Source organism: Rousettus aegyptiacus, unplaced genomic scaffold, assembly GCF_014176215.1.
Source record: "Rousettus aegyptiacus isolate mRouAeg1 unplaced genomic scaffold, mRouAeg1.p scaffold_m13_p_3, whole genome shotgun sequence".
NCBI classification, from domain to species: Eukaryota; Metazoa; Chordata; class Mammalia; order Chiroptera; family Pteropodidae; genus Rousettus; species Rousettus aegyptiacus.
The window spans coordinates 122,041,880-122,060,781 of NW_023416306.1; the positions used below are offsets into that span (position 1 = coordinate 122,041,880).

General features: G+C 36.3%; 1 protein-coding gene and 1 pseudogene across 11 annotated transcripts in view; both read left to right on the forward strand.

The window, feature by feature from the left end:
* The window catches only part of AP4E1 (adaptor related protein complex 4 subunit epsilon 1), a 65,100-nt gene extending 48,166 nt beyond the window's left edge, over positions 1 to 16,934 (forward strand). For 4 of the 11 annotated variants that reach the window (XM_036238814.1, XM_036238805.1, XM_036238815.1 and 1 more), the window contains 4 exons: positions 1,272 to 1,429; positions 2,441 to 2,583; positions 8,082 to 8,233; positions 8,318 to 12,905. In XM_036238814.1, coding sequence (XP_036094707.1) covers positions 1,272 to 1,429; positions 2,441 to 2,583; positions 8,082 to 8,233; position 8,318 — 454 coding nt within the window. In that variant the 3' untranslated portion in view covers positions 8,319 to 12,905. Of the gene's footprint in view, positions 1 to 1,271; positions 1,430 to 2,440; positions 5,561 to 8,081; positions 8,234 to 8,317; positions 12,906 to 13,941; positions 14,287 to 16,917 lie in introns of those variants that run through there. The other 7 variants (XM_036238806.1, XM_036238811.1, XM_036238809.1 and 4 more) reach the window with 7 other exon arrangements.
* LOC118601535 lies at positions 953 to 1,071 on the forward strand (annotated as a pseudogene).
* Positions 16,935 to 18,902: the final 1,968 nt, after the last annotated feature.

Genomic DNA, 18,902 nt, shown 5'->3' on the forward strand with positions numbered 1-18,902 from the left:
CTTTTGTAAAATCTGTTCAGTGAGCTTTAGAGATCTGCAAGAGAATTATTCAACAAAGTTATGAAAATTTTATTAGTCATGCAGTAAGTAGCATTCTGCTAGGCACATGTGCGTTGTTACCAAAATAATTGAAAATGATCTCTTAACTCTTCTGCTCTCATTTAGTGTTATGAATATATTGTACTATATTCAGACATTTTTCAAAATGAAAGCTGCCTGAACTAAGAATGCAGAATACCAGTGATTATCTTTAAAATTATTTTAATTTCCACACATTCACTTGTGTTACACTACTATAATTTTTACCCACTGTTTAAAGTCTTTTAGTAAGAACATGTCTATGACTCTGTCAGAGTATGCCCATATTGCTATGTAAGATAGAATCCAGCCTTCAAAAAACTTATTCTTTGACTGTGAAGGTATATCTTATATATACCTAAAGAAGCACTATATATAACATGAACAGTTTTTTGTGTATTAATAAAATCCTCTGTGTCTTTAAAAACATTTTTTCTTAATCATAAAGTCAATACTTATTATAAAAATTCAAATCCTATAGAAAAATTAAGTCAAATATAAAAATTCCCTGTAATCTCACTCTGAGATACCCAGTGTTAACTATTTAAAAAACATATTTGCTGAAATATCCTTTTGGTCTATTTTATTTAAGGTCCTTTGTATTTAAGGGTCTTTGTATTCATACTCTTGTACATGACTTTAATAGAGTATCTCATTATCCCTAAATCCAAAGTTAACATGAAAGAAAAGTTTTATATTTGAATGATTCCTGAAATTAGTTGGTAAAATTTTACTGAAATCACTAATACTCAGAAGTAAGAGAACTGGGTGATTTCTTTGCACTTTAGTAACATCTCTTGCTTTCATTATTTTCATCAGGTAGGAGGATGATGGTTAGCATCCTAATTATATTTGGTTTAAAAACATAAGTTTTGTCTACGGCCATGACACCCTGAACAAGCCCGATCCCGTCTGATCTCAGAAGTTAAGGAGGGTCGGGCCTGGTTAGTACTTCGATGGGAGACCACCTAGGAAGACCAAGTGCTGGAGGCGTAAAAAATAAAAAATAAGGGATTGTAAGTTGACAAGATCCTTGCAATCTATGAGATCAACCAAGGGTTGCCTTGCCAAAAACAAAAAAATACGTTTTGTGGGTCCCAGATTTACAATGATTGTTTGAGTCCTGTATGTTTATTTGCTGAGAATCATTTCATTTTTTTGGACATCAATCTAATTTTTAAAATTATTTTCAGGCCATTAAAAATCTCAACTGAAGACTTTGGCAAACTCTGGTTATCCTTTGCAAATGATGTGAAGCAAAATGTAAAAATATCAGACTCTCAAGCTGCTCTACCTTCTACCCTAAAGACCCTGCAACAGAAACTGAGACTTCATGTTGTTGAGATCATAGGTTCGTAGAGTTATGAAAAAGCAAACCTGTGTTTTTAAGGGCTTTCTCACAATCAGAACACAAATCAGCTCTTGTAAGTGTCAGATTTCTTAGAGTTATATTTCCTGTTATGAGTATTTTTCAGATGAGTGACTATTAAAGAATTTTTTTGTGATAAAATATACATAATGAAATTTACCATTTTTCAACCATTTTTAAGTATACAGCTTCATGGCATTAAGTACATTCATGTTGTGCAACTGTCACCACCGTCATCTTCTGAACTTTTTCCACTTCCCTAACAAAAACTGTACACATTATACACTGACTCCCCATTCTCCCTTCCACTCCAGCCCCTGGCAACCATCATTCAGTTTTCCTTCTCTATGAATTTGACTACTCTAGGTAACTCATATAAGTGGAATCATACAATATTTGTTCTTTCATGACTAGCTTATTTCACTTAGCATAAACATCTTCAAGGTTCAACCATGTTGTAGCATGTGTCAAAATTTCTTTCCTTTTTAAGCTTGAATACTGTTCCATTGTATCAGTATACCACATTTGTTCATTCATCTGTCAGTGGACACTTTGGTGCTTCTACTTTTTGGCTATTGTGAATAATGCTGCTGTGAATGTGGGTGTACACATATCTATATTCAAGTCCCTGTTTTCAGTTCTTTTGGTTACATGCCCAGAGTAGAACTGCTGGATAATATGGTAATTCTGTATTTAATTTTTGGAGAAACTCGTGTTGTTTTCCACAGCAACTGTACCATTTACATTCCCACCAGCAGTGCACAAGGGTTCTAATTTCTCCATATCCTCACCAACACTTGTTATTTATTTTGATAATTGACATCCTAATGGGCATAAAATCGTATTTCATTTGATTGGATTTGCATTTTCTTAATGATCAATGATGTCGAATATCTTTTCATGAGCTTATTGGCCATATGTATATCTTCTATGGAGAAATGCCTATTGAAGTTCTTTTAAATTGAAGTTCTTTTAAATTTTGTTTTGTTGTAGGCAAAGAAGGGCTGTTGGCCTGTCAGCTGCTCCCATCCGTCCCTTGCTTACTGCATTTCCGAGTTCATGGTGATGTATTAGCCCTATGGTTCAGATCCTCCTGTCCTACTCTTCCTGACTATTTATTGTATCAGTGTCAAAAGGTGATGGAAGGATCCTAGCAGAAGCTCTGTTTATATTTAACTCCATCAAAATAAATGGTTTACATAGATAACCTATTTACCAAAGTAAAAAGAACTCATGGTACTTATAATGAAAATGGGGATTATTACAAGTTTTGGTTTTATGTGTTTTCTTTATGATTTCCAATCAAGAAAGATCCCCAAGAAACTGTATCCCTAACTACTTACTTACTCAGGATTGTACAGTATGTTTGGGTTCCATGGAGTGACCTAAGCTAATGTTATAAACTGCTCATGATTTATATATCACTTAATGTAGAGGGACTGAAAATATTTATTTTGTTATAAGTAATTTTTATAGCTGATTTACTCTAGTGCTAGCTGATTTGTAGTAAAGCCAAGTCTGAGTTCTCTGCATTAATGGAGGGGAGACATGGAATTAATAATTCCAAACGTAATTCATATTTGGCTTTGGAATGCAGCATATGCTTTTTGGTAGACAAGTCATTATTTTCCATGATGTTCTGCTTTGATCAGTGTTGAACTAAGTTGGCACAGCACACACTAAGTTCAAGAGATCCATGAGCATGCTAGATATTGGAAGAGCCAATTTGTGAGATAGTTTCTATTATAAATAACTTGATATACATAATTGCGGATAATTTGGCTACAAAATTTGTCTGTTTTCCACTTGCATCTATTTTTAAAATTAAAAGCGAATCACTGTATTCTTATGTTAAAAACTCAGAGCCATTTACAAAATATCATATAGAAATAAAACCCACAAGAGCACACAATTCTAAAGCAAACAGATATAAAAGGGCCTTTTAGTTATGGCAGATGTCTTAGTTACCACTTTGGTTCTTTTGGCATGTTAAAATTTGTACTTAGGGTATAAATGGCAAACCACTTTTCCTGGCCTTTGAATCCACTACGACTCACTGGATGCAACCGAAATGGCGACTAAGTATATCCATACAGGTTCTTCAGTAAATATATTATTTTCCATGTTATATTTGTGCCTATATGGCCTCTGTTAGAACTATTATCAGCCTAACATGAATGATGGACCAGAATTTGAGATTGTACAATAATGTTTTTAGTATATGTGCTGCCAAAGCGAGCATGATATGTTAATGTCAAAAACTGAAATTGTATTTTATAAAACCTTATGGTGCTGTGGAATTATTTATTATTTCACTTTTTCTGATACTTCACCATGGAGACTATTCAGGTAATGTAGTTTTAAGTCATTGCAATTAATACTCTGGTTAATTGGTAGTGTTTATCACCTAGGTGTGGAATTCTGGTTTTAGGTTATCTCAATAATCATAGCTGACCTGAAAGATGCTAAGGGGATTCCCCAGAGCCAATAGATTTCATTAATCATTTACGTTTAGCATAATCTTTCTTAAAAACAGTATTTTTAAAAATTAATTTTTTAAGTTACTCATTTAAAAAAATGTAATGCCTTATTAATTTCATGCTTTTAAAAACACAGTAAAACCTTGCAATAAGAGCAATGAAAAGTGATTGGAGTTTCCCGTATAGGTTTCTCTTTTTAAATAGAAGATGAGATTCATCTTCGCGCTCCCAGCAGTGTCACAGTGAAGGGAATGTGCTGTCTGTCTCTGGGGGTGTTGTGGATGCTGTGGCTAAACTCATCAGCTTCCTTTTTAATCCTACCTCTTTCAGCAGCCACCCCCACCTCATTCTGCTGTTACTCTGACAAAGAGATAGGAAGCGCCCTCTCACTTTGCCAAAGGAATGCAGTCTGTAGTAAAGGAGGTGCTCCCGATTTTTTGTGTCCTTACTTCCATGTGTTTACATGGTTACTGAGTCTGGGTTGAGTGTGGAGCAGTGGGTAAGGTACCCAGCAAGCAGATGGACAGCTATCTGAGAGAGATGATAAGAGCCTACTGCTTTGTTATAGGGGTGTTCATTAGTGGCAGTAGCAGCTGTCATGAGAGACATGCTTGACCTATAGATATGTCTAATGGTGGGAGATGTGTATTGGTAGGTTAGGGCTGGGAGCATGATTTTTGGGTCTGCCAAAGGGAACATGGCATCACTTTTGTTCTTTCTGACCCCACTAAATAAAGAATAGAGTAACAGGTTTCTACTGAAATGTTTAGTAGAATGTTTACAATTTTTATATTTTTATGGTTTTAAAAACAACAGTAGTTGGAAAGAGTAGAGTTTAAAGAAGGTCAGAGTATATATTCTGTCTAAACTAATTCAGTGTTTTAAGTTCCAAATCAAACATCACCAACTTTTTTGTATTGTTTGAGACATGACTATAAAGTAGGAAGAATAATTACTATTTGTAGATCATCTCCTTACCGTATAGTCATAATTTAGTTAAGTGAAGGGGAAACATAGAATAAGAGCTATGGGGAGTAGGGTTACTCCGCTGTGTGAGTTCTGTGCCAGGCATCTTTGCTGGGAATGTAGGAGACAGAAAGTGTGAATCTGGGAGAGTAAAGAGAAGACAGGACAGTCTGAAGAGTAAGTGGGGGAAGAAAGATCAGGCTCCCATCAGAACAGCTAGATCAGACTCAGGGGAGAGTAGCCCTGAGTAAGGGTCCTTCTAAAAAAAACTCAGATGGAAGCCGAGCAGTTTCTAATTGCTTATGTGCCAAGTGTGACAACCACAGCATATGCTCTGCAGAGGAGCATTATTTTAAACAAAATTCTATTATCTACCAAAACGGTTGTGGTAAAAATGCAGTATTTTATTTTTTCTTTATTTTATGTTGTTAATATTTTAAAATATTGAGCTATTTTTCTTAATTTTTATGGATAAATGTGATCTTTGTCTCATGACTGTGAGCCTTTAAAGTGCACTGTACCTATTCACATGTCTTTATGGTATTTTTGGAGGGAAAAATGCAAGTGACCAATAACTTAACAGGCATTAATTATCATTTTGGAGTGGAATTCTGTAATTTTAAAAAATTCAGATAAATATGTAATAAATACGAAGTGATCTATACTGTTCTTTGGTCTATATTTTTTATCTAAATAGCTGAATAATAAAGTGTACTATTCAGTAATTTGATAAGCATTAGCTAAAAAGAGCAGAAGCAATTGGAATGGATGAAAAGAGTAATTTATTATGGCCCATATGAGTCTGGTCTGATTGGTTATTAAAAGGAAAGATACTGCTGTTTTTGTATTATATTCAGAGAGAACTTTGTAGGCTTCAGGCAGGTTAGAGCATGGATGATCCTCAGGTGCCTGTCCATCTCCCCTGCTTTCATCCTAGTCTGACCAGAGCATTCCAGAGTGTTCTGTTTCTATAATGCCCTCTCCCGATAGTAGCCTTGAGATGCAAGAAACACAATAATTCAGACGGAGACTTAGTGACCAAGGAATCTGAATTTCCTAGCCATCTCTGTGTTTGTGTATCCTAAAATACAAAGCTAGATCAGAAATGGCTTTTAAATCTCACTAATTTAATGCCTCTTGTTGGTTATGATGTTAGCAGGGAAAAAGTTCTGAGGCTCGAAGCCCCATCTTTGGCACTGAAGGTAAAGGAAGTTTAAATGCCTTATACTCACTGTAGTAATTGAAAAGAGTGGAGCTTTATTTTAAAAGGAGGGGTGGCCTGCCACCAAATGGGTCAGCATTAATGACTATGACAGTTACTTGTTTATGTGTGTGCTTAATGAGAGACTATGAGTTTTTTATGGTGAGGAACCATCTGTATATTTTTATGTCCCTTTGCCTGATATGTAATAGGCACTCAGTAATAGGCATTTGGTTTATTGAACTAATGACTAAAGAGTCTTGTCCTCTCAAAATAAGTAATCTGAAACCAAATAATATCCAGGGATTGATATTAGTAGTACTATGGCTCTCCCAGAAATAAAGTGATGTGATCTGATCTGGTTCCTAGATATAAGACAGTGGAAAAGGGTTCCAATGAAAATAGCTTGCGCTGATTTGTACTTGATGGGAAAGAGGAAACAATTGCTTGATGAGACCATTACCAGCTTGAACAGAAAGTCCTATAAGAATTTGTCATGCCGTTTAAGAGATATCTCTGCAAATGCAATGTGATCATGGATAGAAGTTATAACTTGGAGAAGGGGACTTTTCTAAATTATGACAGATGTCCATAAAGTTTTACCGATCTAGAAGAACTTGTGCTAGGACGAAAAGCAGTAGACATTTCATCAGTAGAGCTAAAGATAGGGAGCTAGTAAAACAAGGTATATTTACCAGCCAAATTAGCATCACCTATTTCTTTAGAAAAGTGAGCACTATGATAATGGGAGAGAGGACTGTGTTAACATTAATAAGGTCAATAGTGTCAGGAAAGTTGGTAAAGAACAGGCTCTCTGGGATAAAGCGGGGGGGGGGGGAGGAGTTACTTGAAAGGAAATGTGTTTCATTTGCATCACACAGGAAACTTTATGGTAGATGCATAGATCCCAGAGGATCCTGAAGACTTAAAGATTGTGGCCTGGATACAGAGAAGATGGGCCTGGGTGTGGGGAAAATATAGATGATGTCAAACACCATGAATTTCTTGGAGCACCTGTAATGCTGAAAAAATAGTGGGTCCTTTTAAGTGGTTGCAGCTCAATTACGGGCCTTGTGGGCTTTGTTCCAAGGGAAGGAATCAATTTCCTTTAGTTATTTTAAACTATTTTCCTAAGTGGATGAGTACTTTTCCTTCCCTCAAACATTAAATTGTCAGTATTGCTAAATGGCTGACCTCGGGAAGTTTTTCCCTAATGGGGTCTGGCAGGACATGTGCCAGCTGGATAGAGACTAAAGCCCAGAGATTATTTGTATTTCAGTGAGAGAAAAGTAATGAGAAATCTGTTTAATTGTACATCTCCTTCACCACTTATATTATGTGACAAGTAGGGACAGAGGCAAGGCATATATATTCTCAGAGAGGCATTTGGTGTGAATTGCTACCACAATATTTTATTGACGGTAAGGGCAAAGTGAGTGATTGGAACAAGTTGGTCCCAATTGATGATAGATATCAAGGTATAGGACTTTATTTCTTCATTTTACTTATTAATGGTTGTGGGGTTAAATAGAATAATTGTAAGCTATGGAAAAGATAAAATGATTTGAACCCAAATATTGGACAAATCTTTATCTATAGAAGTGATAGGCATATCTTTTGTTTTTTTTCCTAAGGAGACTCTTCGAGCCCACTTGTATCTATGCTAATGAGGTGACAGAGTGAGGCCCCTGCCTAGCCTCAGAATGTGGTTGGTCAAAAGAAAGACCAAATGGTTAAAGAGTCGGAATTTCATTGCCACCCACTGACCTCAGGGAAAGGGAACATTTGGGGGCTGGAGGTGTTAAGCTCTATAAAAACTCTTGAACAGTGGCATAGGATGAGCTTCCATGTTGGTGAAGGCATCCACATCCTGGGAGGGTGATGCACCCCAGTTCCATGGGAACAGAAGTTCCTGTACATGGCCCCCTTCTGTTCTTCACCCTGTGTACTTTTTCATCTGGCTGTTTATTTGTATCCTTTATAACAGGTGTCACCAATGCCTGGTACTGGGCTCTGGCCAGTTAGAAGCCAAGCCTCACAGCAGAAGGTGAGCAGTGGAGAATGTATTTGCAGCCACTCCCCAGCGCTAGCATCACCACCTCAGCTCCACTTCAGATCATCAAGCATTAGATTCTCATAATTGTAAGCTATGGAAAAGATAAAATGATTTGAACCCAAATATTGGACAAATCTTTATCTATAGAAGTGATAGGCATATCTTTTGGAGCACTGGTCTCTGGTGCCAAAAAGCTTGAGGGCCACTGCTTTATAAAATCCTTTATAATAAACTGGTAAATGTTAAGTGAATGTTTGTCTGAATTCTGTGAGCCACTCTAGCAAATTCATTGAATCTGAGAAGGGGGTCGTGGGACCATCTAATTTATAGCCAGTTGGTCAGAAGAACAGGTGACAGCCTAGACTTACGATTGGCATCTGAAGTGGGAGTAGTCTTGTGCAATTGAGCCTTTAACTTGTAAGTAAAATTTGATGCTCTCTCTGGGTAGATAGTGTCAGAATTGACTTTATTTGTAGGACACCTAGTGTATGTCTGCTGAGAACTAGAGAATTGCTTGTTGGTGTGGGAAAAAGGCATAAATTAATAAAAGTGGTTTATATTCAAGTTGTACAATGTTATTTTTTTAAAGATGTATAACATGACGATTTAATATAATATACTTTGTGAAATAGTTAAGTACATTCAAGGCAATTAACACATCCATCACCTCATAGTTACTTTTTGTGTATTGTAAGAACATTTTAGGTCTTAGCAAATTTTAAGTATATATTATATATTACTGTTATATATTACTATTATCAGCATGCTGTTCATTTGACTGGGGACCTCTATAAAATCCCAGACAATTAAATCAGATTCTCTGAGGGGTTGTACCCAGGCTTCAATAAGTTTAAACTCCACAGGTAATTACAGTGCACAGCCAAGTTTGGGAACTATTGTTTTAGATGCTGTCTCACCCCACTATTCTTCAGTGGGATTGTTTGTGATTGTGTTTCCCCCCATACTCCTTCCTGCAATTGAGATTGATTAAAAGTTGTTAGCTATTGAGTGTTTGGGAGGTAAGTAAAGGCATTATTTGGAAAGATTGGGTAGGTATGGTGGGGATTCTTGTGTGAGTATATAAAACATTGCCGGCCCTCGGGAGATCATGTAATTAGCAGCTTAGTGTTTGAATTTCCCTCAATGTCCACATGGAAATGGGCATAGAAATTAGATAGCAAAACCAAAAGCCCACATACAATTTTTGCAACAAAACTAAGTGACAGGGTAACCCTATGAACCCCAAAATACAGCAGGTGGAGACAGGTCACAGCAGTCAAAATATGTGCATATTTACATCTCTGCAGGAGGAAGCAAAGGGAAGCAACAGTCATCTAATAGACCTCAGAACAGGAAAACTCCAAAAGAGCCAGCAGATCTCTGGAAAGCACAATTGGTCAATTTGAGATTAGCATCTGAAAGTGGACAGGGTTTTGCACAGTTTACAGGGAATGAATGCAGGGCACACTAAGATCTAAAGCATTCTAGCCCCTATGAACTCTGGAAACCGACTAGTTATGGTTCCCTTCCAGAATAAGGCAACATACTGTGGAGAAACTGCTTGGTGAGGTATCAAAATTGAGCAGGTTATATAGCCTCTGATGTCAGATTGTCAAATTTTGATTTCTGTCTCCATTTATTACTTTTTTGTGCTTTTGGGCAAATTACTTAAACACTCTGTGTCCCAGTTTCCCATTTGTATAATGGGGATAACAATAATACCTATCTTACAGGATTGTTGTGAAATAAGGTAATTAACATGGTGGTCCATGTGATTATGATTTATCAATTTTATATATCAGTTTTTTAACATCTTATTATAAGAAAAGAAAAGGGAAAAAGAAAAAAGGGCAATAAAGATGAAGGAAAGAAAAAGTCCAGACAAAAGTGGGGAAGTTAAGCAGAAAACATCAAAAAACAAGTTGTCATAAAAAAAAAAAAGACAAAAAAGCTCTGTGAAGTTAGAAGAGTTGTTCTCAATCATGCCTCCTCAGAATTTAGGAGAAGTAATTTTATAGAAATATAAGCAATAGAAAGGTACCATGGTCAAATTCCATATAAACTTCTTGGGAAGTAGAGGAAGGGGGAGAGAGAGAAAGAATAAATGACAAATATTGAGTAGAGTAATATCTCTACAGAAAATAAAAGCACACTGTCTTAACATGCTCATAAAATAGATCAAAACTATTTCAAACAAACTAAATGAAATTAAGAAAATGAGTCAAGATGTGAAAGAACAACATAGAGTAAAGCCATGTAAACTCAAAAATAAAGTGACAGAACTTAGGGAAAGAATAGAAATTTAAAAAGTTCAGAACTGAAGACTAATCTGAAACACAGAGTGAATAAACACAAAAATAATGCCATAAGAGAAATACACGTGAAAGTGAGGATATTTTTTTGAGGATATTTTTAAAAAACAAACAAAATGATGGGAAAATATTTAAGAGGAAGTGCCAGATATTGAAGATAGACAATAAATGTCCAACGTATGGATTGTAGGCGCTCCTATAGAAGAAATCCAAAGCACGGGACCAAAACAAATACAAAAAATGATAATTCAAGGAAGCAATCCTGAAAGTACAATTTAAAAAAATGATTTGAAACTAGGAGTACACTGCATACCTGAGAATATCAACTGGCAAACACCAAGACAAGACATTCTAGTAAGATTACTAAACTACTTTAAAAATAGAAAAAAATTCTTCACCGTCTAAGTAGAAAGAGCAAGTGACTTACAAGGAAGAGAAGTTAGGTTATTATCAGACTCTTTGACATTTGCTTTATACCAGAAGAAAATAGAATGATATATTTTAGATGCTCTAGGAAGAAGATGTGAACTAAGGATTTTATTCTCAGTAAAACTAATCTTCAAGTATCAAGAGAATACAAACTGCTATCGACATATATACATAGTCAGGAAATATTGTTCCTATGAGCCCTTCCTGAGGAACTTACTAGAGAATGAAATTCTTAAAGACTGGCTATAAACCTTAAATATATGGCTATTTGTTGAACTAGGAATAAGTGAGGACTGAAAGGAAGCAAATATAGTATGTAATGGCTCTATCTGCACTGACAATGTAGATACAGTACAACTGAAAAATGGGAAGAAGCTTGTGAAAAATTTAAAAAATATTTTTGGCACTTGATAGTGGTAGTATTACCTGAGACTATAATGTGGGGTAAAGCAAATGAGTAATTAGGGGATATTTCAATTTTGTAATCTGTATCCTTGAAACCAGGATTCTCAGAGTGGAAGACATATAATATAGAAGAGGGTTAGTAAATTCTGTTTTTTTTTTATATTGAGGATACACACACACACCCCTACTGCCCAGACTATGGTCCTGAAATACTATTACATCACTTTCTACTAAACGAAACTAAGGCTTCTTGGAGAAATAGTTGATTCTAGGTCTGGCGCAGAAATTATACAAGATGAGTCTGGGATGTCTTTTATACCAGGTAGCAAAGAATCTATCATCACAAAAGACAGTAGCTAACTTGCAGAGGCTCCCACTGGGCAAAAATAATATAATTTGAGCTTCAGTATAGGTATGCATTGAAATCCAAATATGCTTAAATCCTTGAGTTTACCTTTGGAGGATTGCAGGGAATAAATTCATTGTCTTGAAAAAACTAGCAAAGAGATTAAATCACTGGGTAGCCAAAATAGTAGAAAAGAAGCATCTCTTAAGAAAGTACACCTGCCAATAAGTGAAAACATGATAGAATTACAATATCTACACTTTGCAATGTTCAGTTAATTAATAGATCTAGACATTGAACACCAGTGACTGATAATATTGCAAAGAAAGGCAACCAGACTTTTTTTTGCTACCCAGTGAAGGAGTACAAATCACCTATGGTCTTAACCAAAGTGATAGAATAAGTCGAGTTTGTTCAAGCCTTTAGATTGAATTGGCAACTTGCAACTGAAAATACAGAGGAATAAGTTAAACTGCACCACAAGTTTGCAGTCAGCAAAATTCATACTGGAAAATCCCAGAGGCCGGATGGCTTGGGTTCTTCAACAGGTAGGGAACAGAAAGGGATGGAGAGGAATCTTTAGTTTAAAAAGGACATACCAAGTTTCTTAAAAATGGGCAAGACTATAGTGTCTAGGAATGCACAATTTTTAGTGGATATGAAAACTAAAAGACATGCAAGGAAGTGTTTGTAATAAATGCCAAAGTAGTGTTACTTTGGGGCGAGGGAGTAGATTGTGATTGAAATTGGGAACACTAAGGAGGTGGCTGGTAAAATATTATTTTTTAACCTAGTAGTATGACAACAGTTTCCCCCTTACTAATAATTTACTAAGTTATTCATTTGTATAGTGTGGTTTTCTGTATCTGTGGTTTATTTCACCCTTTTAAAGAAGGATTTTCTAAAACAGAGTTGTAGGATATCACCAGAGAGAACATACAGATGACCAATAGACATGTGAAAAGATGCTCAATGTCACTATCATCAGAGAAATGCAAATTAAAACCACAATGAGATAGCACCTCATGCCTGTCAGATGGCTATCATCTATAAATCAACAAACAAGTGTTGGCAAGGATATGGAGAAAAGTGAACCCTCATGCACTGTTGATGGGATTGTAAATTGGTGCAGCTAATATGGAAAACAGCTAATGAGGGAGACAGGTTCCTCAATATTAAAAATAGAACTACTTTATGACCCAGCAATTCCACTTCTGGGTATTTATCTGAAGAAAGCCAAAACATGAATTTGAAAGATATATACACCCCTGTGTTCACTGCAGCATAGTTTACAGTGGCCGAGATATGAAAGCAACCTAAGTGCCTATCAACAGACAATTGGATAAAGGCGTGGTACATATATACAGTGGAATATTACTTGTCCATAAGAAAGAATGAAATCTTACCATTTGCGACAACATGGATGGACCTGGAAGGTATCATGCTAAGTGAAATAAGACAGAGAAGGACAGATACCAAATGACCTCACTTCTAATAATATGAAATCTAAAGAACAAAATAAATGAACAAAGAAAACAGAAACAGATTCAGTGGATACAGGGAAAAAGTTGATGAATGCCAGAAGGGAGGGAGGTTGAGAGTTAGAGTTAAAACGGTGAAGGGGTTAAGAAGTACAAATTGGTAGTTATAAAATAGTTTCGGGGATATGAAGTACAGCAAAGAGAGTATAGTCAATAATACTGTGAAAACGTTGTGTGGTGTCAGATTGTTGCCGGACTAATCATAGTGTTCACTTCTCTATATAAATGTTGAATAACTATGGTGAACACCTGAAACTAATAAAATATTGTAGGTTAGCTATATTTTAATAAAAATCTTTTTTAAAAAGTTATAGGTCATTAAGATGCCTCTAATCATCTTAATGAAGTTTGAGTCATTTCCTATAATGATCATTGTTTTCAGCCCATGTTATTGCTTATTATTAATCTATGTTGTATCTTCCCTTGGAGAAGATAGGGGGCAGCAAGACTACCACTGCTGGTAGAGAAGGAAACACATTAGTTGCTCAGCTTGTATTTCTCCCTTTTCCAAAGACTTACCAAATCGAACAGTCCACAAGATGTGATAGTTCTTTATTCATCACATTTCTTTCCCCTTCTTTCTCTTTCCCTTCTCCTTGGTATGGCCAATGGAATGTTAGCAAATGTAATATGAGCGAGCAGAGGTCTTAAATGTGTGTAGTTTGGCTTGACTTGTATAATTTTGATTTGCCATCAGGAGAGTATGTGCTGGTGGCTGCTGCCCCTTCAGTGGCATGCCTTTACTCTTTGTTCATCAGGTGGCGGATGAAGACAATCCAGTGAAAGTCTCCAGGAGGGAGACAGTGGAGCCACTGGCTGGAAGAAGCTCAGATTTTTGAATGAAACAGAGTTCTTTTCCCTGTCAACTTTGCTGGACTGAAACCTGAATTAAAAATAAGATTTGGATTGTGTTAAGCCACTGAGATTTGGGGGTTTGTTACGACAGCTCACATTACCCTGATGAAACTGTTTAGACCACGCCGTCCAATATGTTAGCCACTAGCCACGTGTGGTAGTTGAGCACTTGAAATGTGGTTAGTCAGAACTGAGATGTGTTCTAAGTATAAAATAAACATTGGATTTCAAAGATTTAGAACAGAAAAATATAAAGTATTAAAATTTTAAGTTTAAAGTTGGTATTGAAATTTTAACATTTTGGCTAAATTAAACTAAAATATTAAAATTAATTTTGCCTGTTTCTCTTTATTTTTGATGGGGCTACTAGAAAATTCAAACTTACCTATACGACTGCATTACAGTTCTTCTGGACAGTACTGTCTTGGATCTATTGTTCAACCAAGATCTCAATTTATAGTCCTACAGAGAAAGATCAAATCTAGAAAAAACAATCAGTGATTATTCTATCCCTTCATTACTGCTAATCCTAACATTAAATCCATTATCCTCAAACTTTAATGGCAATTGAGAGAGAATTCTGTGTCCTTAAAAGGAATTTTCCTCTACTTCTGGAAGAATTTGGTTTTTGTTCTTTGTCTCTTTTTTATATCTATCTGTATCTAAACTGCTATTACATTTTTCAGTTTAGAAATATTTTTCATTTATAGAGGTTCCACTTGGGTCTTTTTTATGTCTTCAGTTTCTCTCATCATCATGTTCATATTTTCTTCTACCTTCTGAAGCATATGAGGTGTATTTTTAATTGCTGTTGTAATGTCTTTCTTGGTTAATCAGCATCTTTGTCATTTCACTGTGTTAATTGTTACACTATAGGGCCTGTGTCTGTTTCTGTCGATTGCATTTTCTCTTGATTATTGGTCATATTTTTCTGCCTCTTTGCATGCCTGATAATTTTTACTAGATGTCAGACATTGTGAATTTTACCTCTTCGGGTGCTGGATTTTACTATATTCTTTTAATGTTGGAGTTTGTTTTGCACAGTTAAGTTACTTAGAATTAGTTCAGTCCTTTCTAGACCTGCTTTTAACTGGGTCCAGAGTAGTTTTTAGTGTGGTATTAATTTATCCCTCCATGAAGGCAACACCCTTCTGAGGATGATGAAGGCACTCTGACTGGTGGAAACGCCATTCCAAATTCTAGCCATCCTGGCCTCCCTGAACTTGGAATTTTTCCTCCCTATGTTGTACCCTGGAAACTTTCCAGGAAGTAAGCTGGGACAATCACAGGTTTTGCCTTTTTTTTTTTTTTTTCTTTCCCTTTTCTCAAGGAAATCAGAGATTTTTTAATGTCTAAAAAAATCATGATTTCATATGATTTCTCCAGTTTTCTAGTTGTTTAAGACAGGAGGGTAAACCTAGTCCTTATTACTCTCGGCAAGAAAAAGTAGTGTCCTAATCAGTTTTAATTTCATTCCTACTCTGTTCTAGGAATTCCTGAAGCACTTCATCAAACTCAGTGTAGAATTCAGAAGGAGGGGCCTTGTATTACTCTGTGTAAGACACTGAACCCTTCTCTGTTAAGTTTTAGGTTTGGCCAGGTTATTAAAGATAATGAACTTACAATTAGGGAGTATAATTAGCATCAAAAGGAAGAGCCCCTTATTGTGGCAGCTAGGTGTTGAGTAAGAAAGCAGAGTGATGTAGAAGAGAACTTCTTAAATCTTCCCATCAGAATGAAGCTTGTGAACTTGTGCATCAACAGACACTGCCAGATAGGCTAGGTGGGCAAGAGCAGAAGCCTTTGCTGGAATAGTCCCAGGCTAAGAACTCTGCGGAAGGCCAGTCTGAGCTGACTCCCTTTAGCATTGGTAGTGGTATTTGGGACTGCTTTTTTGGGAGAATACCATGGACTTTGAACTACTGATTTTTCTGTGTATAATAGGGTTTTTGAGGAGGAGGTGGGAGAACAGGGAAGAGGGTTGTTGTTTCTAAGTTTCCTTCCATGAACATGAAACTTATGTTAAAAATGTTGTCAGTTCTTTGACCGACAGAGTGCCTTCCCAACTTCATCTAGTTTCAAGTCGTTCTTGTAAATGGCATGGATCTTATCAGTATTGGCATGTTTGTTAGATTTTTTTTTTTAATGAAGTGATTCTCTATCAAATTATTTCTTTATTTAAGAAGTACTATTACCTCAGTTTCTCTTGTGAAGTTGGCTACCAAAGTCATGGCATGTGTGTCCTTCATGCACAGATCAAGACTGGCATGTGCCATTACTTCCTCTTCTGAAGGCAGGGCAGACATTGTTATCTACCCTATCCCTACCTGGATTCAAGACTCAGCTTCAGAATTCTTCCTGCTATAGCATTTCAGGCATCCATTACAAGTTAGTCTGAGTTATCCACTCAAAATGATACCCATTTGTCCCCTCTGTCTTAAGGAGTACGCAGTTGGTTCAAAATATCAACCTTCCTCACACTGTGTGTGTGTGGAGGGGGGGGGGTGTGGGGAGTCCCCAACTTGTAGATTGCAAGTACCTCTCTATTTACTATCTCAACGAGTCTCCTAATTAAATTCTAAAGGCCTCCAAGGAAAAGTAATTTGCCGTGACAAAAACAAAGAAACATTTATTGAGTGCCACTGGGTCAGAAGCTGTTGCAAACACTATCATGTACTTAATTTCCCCAAACCCCTGAGCACAGATACTATTTTCCTATTTTAGTGATGTGGAAACTGAGGCTCAGAGAGCTTAAATGACTTGCCTAAGGTCACACAGATATCTAGCAGTAGAGGGGATTTTATGATCATCCTTGAATATCCTCTGCTTATTTTCTTATTTTATTTTTTATTTTTTCCTTCCATACCTCTTGGCTTTAGTGAGAAGCAGCTGGCCCTTGGAGAGTTCTGCCAATTAGAAGGTGCAGTAACTTCTGTGAGCAGATTGGCAAGTCTGTTACCAGGAGATTCTTTTTCTACTGGAGAAGGACACCTTTTGTGGTTTCTTTCCTTGGTTGCTTCCAAATTTGAAGCCATTCTGAATGCTGAAAGTCCAGATAGTCTAAAGAAAATCGAGAAATTATAGTAATTTGTTTTTATTTTAGATTAATTTGGAAGTTGGGTCAAGAAATCAAATAATGCTGTGATTATTTCATTTAATGGAAACAGATAATTATGAAACCAGAGGAAAACTATTTTCAACAGGTTAATCATTGATGATTGATTATTCACTGGTACTTTTGTGTGTGTGTATGTTTTATATTAAAATAATCATCAGCAAAAATGAATAGTCAGATTAATTCAGCATACATACACAGATACACACACATATGTATATATATAATTATTTAATGAAATAAGCATGTTCGAAATTATTAACTTTATATACACAAAATGTCTTTTTAAATTAATGAATCATTTCAGCCACATCAACTTCAGACCTTCTGAATATAAAGTTTCTCAGCTAATGTGCCCTGACTGCTCCCAACAGGGCATAATATAGAATCATCAGACCACCATCTCCTGTCCGGAGTGCTGGGCGTTCTGGGGATGTGTGTCTACCAGGGCAGAGCTAGCTGTCTGAAGCCGCATGTAAGGTTGTACTGTCTGGTCCAGGTGGGCACAGTTGTCAGTCTCAGAGTCAGAGATGAGAGGGGGCAAGTGCCCTTAGTACACCAGGCTTCTCATGGTTTTCCCTGAGCCCTGCACTAGAGAACAAAGGGAACACGACCCCTGGAGCAATGCACGAGGGTTCCAATTTCTCCAGATCCTCAGCAATACTTGTCATTGTCTGTTATTTTTATTATATCTATCCTAGCAGGTGAAATGATATCTCATCGTGGTTTTGATTTCATTTTCCTAATTCTGATGATGCTGAGCGTCTTTCGATGTGCTCAACATCGCATCTCTGGAGAAATATCTATTAATCCTTTACTCATTTTTAAATCGGATTACTTGTTTTATTGTTTAGTTATGAGTTCTTTATATATACTAGATACTAGACTCATCAGATATATGATTTGCAAATATTTTCCCCATTCTGTGGTTTGTCTTTTCACTTTTTTAATGGTATTCTTTGAAAGCACAAACGTTTTAAATTTTGATGAACTCCAGTTTATCTGTTTTATTCAATTACTTGTGTATTTGGTTTTATACCCAAGAATTTGTTGCCTAATCCAAGGTCATTCAGATTTTTCACCTTTATTTCCCTGTAAGAATTTTATAGTTTTAGCTCTTAATAATACTTCATTAAAATTCCAGGACATATGTTAAAAAGATGGGCTGCCAGGACAACAGTTGTATATTACAGTTGTCTCTGGGAAACCATCCTATATAGTCTCCTTACCTCTGATGGACTCTGATGGCTAGGGGAGGGCAGGGGCAAGGGTTGATAAAATCCTTTATGTTTATATAAAGGATTTATGTTTATGTTTCTGTGTTCATATAACAGATTATTATGTTAATAATAACACAAGTTCATGTCATTATTATCTTTCCTTTATGTTTATTCAAAGACCTGAAAGGATTCAACATTTCTTTGATGCCTAGTGGGATCTAGGTAGTATCATGGGACACAATGGCTTTCTTTAACCTTTTAAGTAATCTATAAAGAAATCTTTGCCCTCTAGGCTGAGAGTCTTGAAAAAGGGGGTTACATGGAAATGGAGGTGGGAACATTTGAGTTCATGGTTATTGCTGATCTCTGGGGTGCATCACTGTGCCATGTTAGATAGACTTCTCAGCTCTTTCATCAACTTGGTAATCAATTTCCTGTACTAAGTTCTCTTTGTTTGAAATGTCTGGAAGTGCTTTCTATTTCCCTGATTGAAACTTGGTTGATTCATACCTCTCCCCTGTTTTCTTTT